Source organism: Myzus persicae, unplaced genomic scaffold (genome assembly GCF_001856785.1).
Source record: "Myzus persicae strain clone G006 unplaced genomic scaffold, MPER_G0061.0, whole genome shotgun sequence".
Classification (NCBI taxonomy): Eukaryota; Metazoa; Arthropoda; class Insecta; order Hemiptera; family Aphididae; genus Myzus; species Myzus persicae.
In genome coordinates, this window is record NW_019101928.1 from 26,483 (window position 1) to 38,561 (window position 12,079).

The window sequence follows — 12,079 nt, forward strand, 5'->3', positions numbered from 1 at the left end:
GACTCACGGATATAAGGTTCAGTCGCTTATTAGACTCAAAATTGTCTGACACGGTCCGGACGTATCCAAATACGTTATAAAAAATTCGGTTATAAGACTCAACAATTCGTTTATAAGTTTCAAATGTTGTAAAAAAAATGGTCAAAAATAAACATTTTTGGTCAAAATTTAGAAATAAATTAATGTTTTTTGCTTTATTATGTGTGTATGTACAACAAATTGTATCGTCTTTCACATTTTCCAATATATTTCCGGAATATTAGTTTATAACTAAAAAAAAACAAAATCACAATTTTTTTTCATAAATAATAAATAGGTACATTATACAATTATACATACATCTTTTATAATTTTTTATTAATGCAAATAATCATTTTTTACATTTATTGTAATTTTAATTTTTTTTATCAGAATTTTTTAAATTTATTCGATAATACGTGTGTCATAATATGTAATATGTATTAGAGTATTAAAATTAAAGAAAAATATGTAGTAAAATAAAATTCATAAATAATATGTAATTAATTTTTTTTCCCACTTCGCCTATAAGATTCATTCGGTTATAAGACTCACTTTGTGCTGGTCCCAATGTGAGTATTATAAGCGGAGTCCATTGTATTTATACATTCATTTAATCATTTGTACATTTATTTATTTGCATTGTATATTATTGTTGTTTAATATTTATTTATTTTTGTCCGGGGGGAAACGTCCATTGTATCAGGGGGTAAACGTCCTACATTCTTATGTTATACTTATGTCCCTATGTCCGAGCTGGCAACCGCTATATTCGGATTCCGGTCACGAAAATAGGCTCTGGCCAACCTAAATCTGCGGACCAAGATTTAAGATATATCTTAGTCCATAGAATAGAGATACTTGTCTAAATCGAAGGCCGAGGGCCGAACTATAGTTCGGACAGCTGTGCCACCTGTCAGCTATACCGGCTACCCCGGACCTTTTTTTAATGTTTGCAAAGCCAGTACTAAACCAGGGGCGGCTCCAGAGCCTAGGTTAGGGGGGGGAGGGGCAAGTTATAATTAGTAAAGTAGTAAAGTAGTAAACTGCTTACTCAATCGGCGATATTGGGCAAAGACGCGACGCGCGACTGTCTACTACATTATTTATAGAATTAGATTGTAACAATTCTTATCAAGATAATATTCTTACTTCTTAGTATTTCTGTAGTCCGTACAGAAATGTGTGCTACGCAATAATTCAACATTCATGTTTTGAACATAATAAAATAATAATATCATAGTATCATAATCATACCATAGTAGCTTTTATATTAATATAGTTTATTTATAGAATTATTGGTTCTTCGTAAGAATAGATAGCAACCAGCGGGTACATCGTATACACCGTCGTAGGCTCTATGGCTTATTATAGTCCATATTATGACAATATTATAATATGCATTTTTTGTTAACAATATAATTTTTTTATAAATACGGACTTGGGGGGGGGGGGCCCCTGCCACCCCCCCCCCCCCCCCTGGAGCCGCCCCTGCACTAAACACTTACTGTTCATGACTTTCGCACACTCTCGTAATTTGCAACTAGATGGCACTGCCATATACGATGTGAAGTGTTCAGTAAACGTACTCATAGAATGATGTGTATAGTAAATAATATTATGTGTACTATACTAATACTACTAGGTACATAAATACTTGGAGGATAATTGAATGATTCTAAAAGATTGTTCAATGGTGACAGGATTTTCTCTTTGTCCCAAAACTAAAAATGTCTTAGCTTCAAAAGAATATAAAGAAAAAGAAAACCTCATAAATCACCAGTAAATAAAAGAAAAGTTGTAAAAAATTTTTTTCCAAATTTCTTCCTATCAAAAATCAATTTTGTGACATTGTTACAAGTCAATCTTACCAACTCAAGTCTCCTGAAATACCTAATTATTTTGAACAATCAGTAGCTGATGAAGCTAATCATTCAAAAATAATAGGTAAATCGTAAATGTGTCACATGTAATAAAAAATATCACAAAAAGTGCATTGGTCCAAGCAGCTAATGTGACAATATAGATATTGATTATTGATATTGCCATATTGGTGCTATATTCATGTGTATAACATATAAGAGTAGCATTAATATTGACAAGTAAATAGCAACATAGAGGTACTTCTCAATTTACTTTGGGTCAAATAATTATTATTAGTTATACCTATTGGTATTATGAATAATTTTAATAATGTTTGTTTTAAAAATTGTATTTGTACAATTTTTTTTTAATAACTAAAAGGAAGATTGTTTGATTAAACATTTTTATACATTTTTACCAATTTATTATTTTAAAGTATCTACTAACAAATGGTTTATTAGGTATTTAGGTATATCTATTGTTTTTATAAATATTTATAGTTATGTTTTTACCTACCTATTATGTTTATACTGGACTACTGGAGTATAAGTTAATAGTTTATACATTTTTTTTTTAAATATCTTAATAAAGATAGAGGATTGTTTTATTTAAATGTATTACTTATTCATATATTTGTTTTTTGTATTAAATATTAATATAAAGAGAAAAATGATTTTACCCTGCAACATAATTATTTTAAAGTTACAACTAGGTATTTAATTTTGTATTTTAAAAATTATTTTTTTATTTGAGTAAGTAATACTTAAGGTCAGTTGTAAATATTTAAGAATACATTCAGAAAGTAATTGTTATATTTCTATATAAATATATCTAAATAAATGTGAATATGTGATATATATATATATACATAATACATAATACATAGTAGTAAATAATTGATATAAGCAATAACCTGCTAATACCAATGTAAGTAGGTGATATACAAATTGTAAATAGGTGCTAATAACTATAATTCTAAGTGTCAATAATACAATTATGAATTATAAATGTAATACTATACTAAATAACTTTTTAGTTTTTTGGTAACTGGGTAATCCATTGTAAGCAGAAATTAGTATTGTCAAATACCTATGCAGTTATGATAATTTCTACTAATGTTATTATAATCTGTAACCAAGGGCAATCATTTTTAAACAAAAATTTCAAATTTTTAAAATAAATACTTTAGTAAATGAAACATAATATAATATAATATTTCTATTTAAAAAAATAAATAGCAACGTTTAAAAACAAATTAAGTAAGTAACTATATAATATGAAATTATATAATAGCTAAAATATTTTATAAATAAAATATAATCAATACAAATATTTGGAACACCCCCCCCCCTCCCGTGTGTACGCCACTGCATCAGAATACTACAATCTTTTTCTATCATAAATAATCTTTAAAACTAAACAAATAAATAACATATTTTCAAATTTAGTAGCAAAAAAACTGATAAAATATTTTATTTATAATATTTTTCTGTGGAAATTTTAGATTATATAGTTAAATTTGTAAATTGTAATTAATACTAACAATTTAATATGTAATATAACAAAATATATTAGTATTTATTATTATTATTATTATTATAAAAGTAGAGGGATGAAAAATGTAAATACAAAAAAGCAGAGGGATGTCATCCCTCCGTAACCCCCCCCCCCCACCACTACGACCACTGGTACTAGGGAAAAATGTCCTATTACACCTAAAACATTTGTGGGAGGGGAGAAATGTTCATTTACCGTACAGAAGACAGAATTACTAAACTCCATAAACCATAAGTTATAAATTATAATATTATATAATAAATAATAAGATAATATACTAAATGTCTAATAATCAACACAGAAGTAGAATAGTTGTAGAGGAAACGTCACGTCAAGACTTCAAGAGTGTAAAAATTGTATCTCATATTCTCATATTCTCATAATTTTATTATTATTAAATCGTGTGATCACACGACACACAATATATGACGTATACTCTATGGTTCACACTGACCGTGGTTCAGAATTGAGATTAGGTAACCATTCCTACCACGATATGTACTTTTAACCGTGGTAGGCACAACTATTGAACTATACGTCACGATGCCTATTTTGGTAACATCCCTGTCAATTTTATTAGCAAAGTCATAAATCATTATAGAATATAGATGTACACTTATTCGTATGTTCTATTTTGTACGCGTCACTGTGTCAACGGCCCACCACATTTATTGCAGTAGAATAGTATCGGCATAAATTCTAAGTTCAAAATCATGTTCCGCAAATTCCGTCCAAGGATGTTACAGAATCAAGGTAAGAGTTAAATTTTTTAGTTTTGGATGAATATAAATACAATTCTGTGTTAATAATTCATTGCCTAAGAAATAAGAATATTGTTAGGTAGACTACACAGATAGTTATAGAAATATGTAGTCAAGTGATTAAAGCTGTTTGAAAGCTAATCTTTATTAAGGGGTCATCGGATTTAGCCGATTTAGGTAATATCCTTCATCCATCGTGAGTGATGCGTGACTGTGTGTAGTGACTGATCATTAGCGTGCGTGAGTACCTGAGCGATTTATGTAATTAAAGACAAACTACGGCTAAGATTCTTGGAAATCTGTAACGTACATACGCGCAGTCAAAGGTTATTATTTTGCGATCAATAAAGTTTCAATACGAAAGTCCAGAAAATCTGAAGAAAAATTCCCCACTTCCCCAGTATCAAAAGCTCGATTTTAATTTTGAAAACATACTTGAATTCCTTCATCTTTATTCTCTTTTCTAGGTTATGTATAAAATGTGTTTTCGATTTTTTTGCATTGTTTAGTTAATATAGCGTCAAATGAATTTTCTTTTTTTTTTAATTCACCTTTACATTAGTAGTCCTAAAAATCGAAAATTCATTTCTTACATAAAAGTATAAAATATAACCTAGAAAAAAGAATAAAGAATTCAAATATTTTTTCAAAATTGAAATTTTGATTCTGGAAGTATATATATTTTTTTCTTCTGCTTACCTATTAGTAGAAAATGCACGAAAAGACAACAAAATAACGTTCCTCTTTCAACAGCCATAATATATTATAATTTATAATATTTCTTCACAGTTCTGCATTTACGTGGTAAGAAGGATGGAAATGGAAAACAAGAGAAGCCCAAACAGCAAAAACCAGAGTGCGAGTGTATTTGTCCTCCAGTACATTACAGAATACTCACTATGGATGATATGCAATTGCCGTATGGTAATTGGAAAGAACAATATCAAAGAAGAAACAAAAAATACAATTTAATATTTTTGTTTGGTTTGGTTTCATTGATTGGTTCTATTGCAGTTGTAAGTCAAATTTAAATAATTTAGATGAATTCTTCTTAAACGACCATAGGTATTGATAACAAACTAAGAAGTTCAATACTTGAACATGTAGTTTACTAACTTAATATGATACTAGTTATGAAAATTTTTATTTATTGATGCCATATAATAATAGAACCCATTAAGACATGTAGTACAGACTACAGATCGTTTAAGTACTACCAAACTATTTACTATTTAGTACACATAATATAATAGGTTTAATAACAATAATAGTTGCAATTTTATGTAGCATAATTTTTATGATTTTAGTACTTACTAAAGATTTTATTCAATACACAAAGGCACTAAAATTTCACTTACCTATCTATACTTATATGATCTATAATCTAATAAATCTATTGCAACATTGATTGAATTGGTACGTCCCATACTAATAATATTTTTAAGAGTCTAAAAGGAGGGGGTGAATAATATTGACATAGGTAATACCTTATAGAATATTAGGTTTGTAAGGAGTAGGTAGTGATGTAAAATTAAATTTTATTTTTAATAATAATTAATAAGTTCAAAGGTAATAATAATATTTAATTTTGTTCGGTATTGCTATTTTATCACAACACAATTAATTAATGGAAGTTATCTACTTACATTATTAGGGGTTGGTTATCCAAGTTTATTCTTGAAGATATGTTAAGTTTGTTCAATTTTAATTTAATTATGGTATAAATATTTTAAAATGTATCCACCTTGTTAAAATAAAAATTTAACCAATACAGATAGTACTTATGATATTTATGTACTAACATTTGCAATTCACACGGATATTTTAATTTCAGATCATAAATATATTAATAAATACTTGGTATTTTAATAAAAGTACATATCGAATTTCACAATTAACCATATTAAAATTTTTTCAGCTAAACAAATTTGTATTTTTTAATGCATTTCCACCTCCCTATCCCTTTGATAAACAAGATATATTTGAATGTGTTGATGATGATGAAGATGGTGAATTTGAATGTGAATGTGAATGTTAACATGAAAATGTTGGTAACTGATAATATTTTTAATTGTTATCTAAATCTATTGTAATTACGATTTTTATTTTGTCATGAAATAAAAAATACTATTTCATGTCAAAATAAACATTGTATTAAGATTTGTTTTATGTAAAACATATTATATACAAAACTTATTATATTAAAAACTCTTTAAACCTTAAATAATTTTGTTTTTATTTAAATGCTAACAATTTGCATACCTTTATAAATTTGTTATAACTACATATTTTTCATTTGTATCGTTCTTACAATATTTCCTTAATACAATAAAATTAATATTAGATAATATTAGACTCCCCTAAAATTTGATTCTGGAAAATGGATACCCATGGTACATAATATATTATTACATCAAGTATTTTTTTGAAAAGTTGTTCACAGTTAAAAAAAGGAATACCAAGCATCAATGTATCATCGTAAAACCACTTAGTAGGTAATACCCTTATAAATCTTAGAATCTTAAAATTATAGAAACAAATAACATTTTACTAGTAGTTATTTTAATAAATGTGGAAAATAAAAGATAGATTGATACCTAATTATTTTATAAATTATAAAAATAATATATCAGAGAATATAGAACTTATCAATTTGCTGGATCAAAAAATAACTCAAAATTTCTATTTAAAGACGCATAAATGCATAATGACTATAATTTTGCTTTTGTGGTTGTACAAAGTATGGTGAGATATGTTAAGAGGCATTTCAGCTAGTTATTCAGGACAATCAATTAAATTATTTAACGATTTATATAAGAAAAGAATATTAATATCAAGCTGTCCATCTACAGAAGGATGCAGGTTGAGTTCTTTAGCTTATCCATTAAATGGTCAATTTTTCCTAATTTATAAATTAATCAATATTCAATGTACAGTATAAATATAAAATATAAAACTTGTATGTACACATGTATTTATAAATGAGGCATGAATTTAACAATGCAATTTATTATGAGCAAATCACTGTAATTACATTTGTTATTATTATCGCCTAAGAAATTCACATTTTTGTATAGTGTATTTTCCAAAAAAACGATTCACTTAACTTACTAAAATTAATAAACGGTAGAAGGGTATTATAAAAAACAATTAAAAGAAATATTAGTTGTAGGTGCCTAATTATAATACATTTAATATACATATATAGTTGCAGTATTGCTTTCAACATTCATATATTACGATATTATGAAACAATAAAATATATTGTTCTTACTTTTGGTCGAAATGCTTTCAATTATACATACAATATGTATTCAGTTTTTTTCCCAGTAAAGTGTAGTCCCTCAAAATGACAATAACATAACTTTTTTTTTATTTGATAAAAACTTATGCAATGTAATTAATAATAAAATAATAATAATTTATAAAATGTACAGGCTCTAGAATATTTTTCTACAGATATTGTTGTTGACCTTTTGTTGGTCAACAATTTTTTTTTTTACATAATAACCTAACTTATTGATAAATAAGCGCACCTTTTCAAATTCAAATTTGAGGTATGACCTTGGTACTTAGAAGTTCCGTTGGTCAGTTTAACATTTTGTTCCTGGTGCTAAAATGTATCATTGGTCGTTGAGCACATTATTACTTATAATCTATTTAAATTAAATAAAAAAGCGGGTAAGTGGATGTTGCTCTGCTGTACATTAGGAGTCTAAAAGGCCGCTGTAATAGATGGTATTAAATTTGAATTCAATGATATTAAATCATTGTATACGAAAAACTACACTGAGCTGAGACGGCATGTCAGTTTAGGATATTTTATATTGTTATTACTTTTAATATTATTAATATGGTAGCCGGTAAGTTGAATTAATATTATTCTTAAATTATCAGTGATGTTGAAAAATATTAAACATACCTATGTACAATTGAGCTGTTTTGGGACCGAATCACAACAAATTGATAAACGATAAACGTTGTTCTTTAATATAATAAAAAAATCATGAATATGTATTTAAAAAAAAATTTCAACTGCTATTGTAAAAATTTATCAAGAGTCTTGTATTCAATTTTCATGCTTTTTGACCTAAAGAATACAATTTTGTTGATATTTATAGAAAAAAAAATGAAAACTGAAAATGTCCGTCAACAACTTATAACAAGTATATAAATTGATGAAATAAACATTTTGTGTACATTTCAAGTGTCTACAGTAATTCGATTTTGAATTACAACAAAAAATAGAAAATCGTTGTAAGAGAAATCGAGTGGAATATCCAATGTTATACAAATTTCAACTTCAAACGCTTATAAATATTTAATTTGACTTTCTGGTAGAAATTTTCTTTATGATAAAGGTAGATAAACTTATAAGGAATCTTAAATAATTTTTAAATCTTACGTATAAAAAAAAATGTTATGATTTTTTTACTAAAAAAAATTGCTAATTTTTGTGATTCTTACGAATTTTGTCAAAATTCTAAGTTCAAATGCTCATAAAAAAATATTGCGTATTTACGCTCAACTTTTTTTTAATTTACACTAATGACAACTTACGAGAAATCTTGTATTACATTTACAAGGTTTTTGACGGAGCAAGAAATGTTTTATCGACATAAGTTTAAAAAAAAACAAATAACAATTGAAAATGTCATATGCCTATAAATACTTCACCACAAGTCAAAATATTTTGAAAACGCCATGTATTTATTTTCATTTTTTTTTAAAGTTATACTAAAACCAAAATCAATTTTTTCGAAAACTGGTTTTGCTTAAAAATTCCAGTTTTTCCTTAATTTGTTGTTTATTTTTCCTGTCGCTTTTGAAAACTATTGGCAATTTTAAATGTTGACCTCTCGAAAGCACCAACTAGATTCACTTTCCTACCAGTACTTTGAAACCGTAATGACAGACACAAAAAAATAAATATTGAAAACACACATCATTGTAAAATCAATACATTCATCGCTCCGCTCAGAAACTAAAAGCAATTTTATTTTTGCAAGATAAAAGCTTATAATTATTATATTAGTTTGAGTTCTAAATAATGCAAATCAAATCACTACAATTTAAAATCTTAAACATTTGACCTCCTAATATACCTACTATAAATATTTTTAGTTTTAAAAAATGTACATTTATTGTGTGATGTGGATATGTTTAATTCTAAGAATGTTCATGTTCATTGTTTATTTTATCATCTATTCGCACAATTATTTTTCAAAATTTGGACCATAGTTTTAAGTACTTGTGTGTACTGACGGGACACAGTAAAGACAAATGCATCATATGATTTAATATGCATGTTTCGTGCTGTAGTACTCAAAAATCAAAAGTGCCGTCGGTCAACAAACAGTGCTCGGATTGGAATAAAAAGTGAGGACACGCGGACGTTGATTTTAGTTCTGAAAACACCATTCCATAGCTTATAAATTGTACCGTAACTTGCGAGGAATTCCATATATATGTAACAAATTAAAAATGTACACAACATTATACATTTTAGAAATATAGTGCATTGCCTTTGAATTCGAAATTAGTTCCACGATTACGTCGAATAGTAAAATTATGAAAACAAAATAATACCATACTGTGTTATACCTATTTATACGTATACTTTGTACAGTCATTGAACGTCATCAACAGCGATATATAACCTATTTTCCAAGTACCTATTAATTAATTTTTCTTATAGTAAAATTATGAATGAACAATATGTTTGACAAGTCAAGAACTATGAACGTAGGTATTATGGGTACCTTATTATTGACTGTCGTTGACGATAACCGTGTTCTGTAGCAGTTTTCATCAAATGTGGCCCTCGACGTTAGCGCGACTGGTGGATGTTTTTACTTTTTACGCAGTGGCTACTAAACATGTGCCGAACAAAGCACAGCAAATTTAAATTAATTACTCATTAATAACCTGCCAATGTGAAGAACCACTGTTTTCTGAAATAGAGTCACTAGTTGCGCCACTGTCGAAGGCCACTTTTGCTGAAAACTACTGTAGGAAAAATTAACCATTACTTTGCTAGAAATAAATGAAAACAAAATCCAAATACACCATTTAAAAGTAGACACCTCTCGGGGAGACGCATTTCTAGTGTTTCTCGCTTAACTAATTGAAGAGGAACACTGAAACGTATGAAAAAATGAAAGTGCGCTCCGTTCGGCACCCCCCCCCCTCCAATTCGAGTTCTGGAAACAATTAAAATAAATAAAATACAAATAAACGTATAAAATTAAAATATTAAATGTGTTAAATCCTTCTCAAAATTATTTAAATATTTCATGTACATTTGTTGATTGAAGTTACATTTTGATGCTATAAATAAAAACTAAACAATTAGTTAATAATACCTAAAGCTTGTAAGTAAATTTTAAATTTAGTTTTGGCTTATGCCATATAGTAATAATTAAATGTTGGCACCAAAATGTGATATAACATATAAATAGGTAACTAATAAGGTAAATCGCGAACGGCTTTGTAACACATTGTTGTTTGAAGTTCCTACACAGTTGCCTCTCGTAAGTAAGCCAAAACAACTGTACCAAAATTCTGGGTATGCCACTGCATACATACATGCATATAAATTACAAACGTAAAGCAAAAAGAAAAATATAATAACGCTCTAATCATTGATGGGACGACTAACGTATCGTATGTCACAGTAGGTGCATTTAAATTGCATATCTAAGACGCCGTGCTGTGTGACAAAATTTGTACCAAAGAAATGATTGGATTATTATTATGTAATAAAAAAATATGGAAGGTAAAAAGAGAAAAAATATGTACCAACAATTAGACGAAAGAATTAAAAAACATTATTAGAGTATGAAATAGATAATGATTTAGTCAAATACTTAAAAAAAATAGCTATTATTCAAAAATTAGAATAAGGTTATGTTTATGTACATATATGTTTATTGGTAATGTATATTAGTATTAGTATTATATGTCAGTATGCAATGTGATCGACAAATGTATTATTATGTGCATTTTTTATTATATTTGTAATACGGTTTAAAAAAAAAAAAAAAGAGTACCTTATTATGTAATGTGATTGACAAATATATTATTATCATATGAGTTATTTATAATAATAATAATAATAATAAGTTTCTAAACACGCCAGTAAAAAATACTGTCAGTCCTTTATAGCCTTGAAAAGTGTGAAGGGAAGTTTAAATATAATAAAATAGTAAATATATACCTATTAGGACGGAGAACGTGGAATTGGTTCCCGGGTCAATTAAAGTGTACGAATTGGTTCCCGAAAAAAACACTTCAATCGATTGATGGTACACATAACACATGCATAATACAATTGCGCACTTTTACCTTTTTACATGGTAGAAAACATACAAAATATTTGAATTGTAACACTTAGTGTTTGTATATAACAAATATATTTTATACATTTTATTGTACGTTAGCTGAAGTATTTTACTGTTTATTATACCGGGCGTGATTGCAGGTGTTCTATAGCAGTGGTGGCCAAACTTTAGTTCGCGTCTTATCGTGAAACGCATCCTCAGGTAGGTACAAATAATACATAATATAATGACAAACAATAGGTGAAGACATGCCATATAATATTTAATCTGCCATTATTGTACGTAATTGTACGTTATTATTTTGCATATTTTTCATTTTACTTTGGCTCTCTTTTCGCTAGCCATCAGTACAGAGACCCTATGGCCTATGTCCAAGTTTGGAGAGTGCCATAGTGAATTATCTACGTTCTCCGCCTGGGTACATTAAATGGTAGGTGGGTTGTTAGGGTACTATTCAATTTTGATATTCGTCAATATTGCCATCATACTGATTTCTTTGAAGTTCAGCACCACCGAACTATGGTACATTGGTTAAAT

The 12,079-nt window shown here is 27.7% G+C and overlaps 1 protein-coding gene across 1 annotated transcript; it reads left to right on the forward strand.

Moving 5' to 3' along the window:
- The first annotated feature begins 3,536 nt into the window (after positions 1-3,536).
- On the forward strand, positions 3,537-6,418 carry LOC111030801. The gene is made up of 3 exons (XM_022310487.1): positions 3,537-4,191; positions 4,989-5,215; positions 6,118-6,418. Exons 1-3 carry the CDS (start codon positions 4,152-4,154, stop codon positions 6,235-6,237), a joined length of 387 nt encoding a protein of 128 aa, XP_022166179.1. The 5' UTR covers positions 3,537-4,151; the 3' UTR covers positions 6,238-6,418.
- The last annotated feature ends 5,661 nt before the right edge of the window (positions 6,419-12,079 follow it).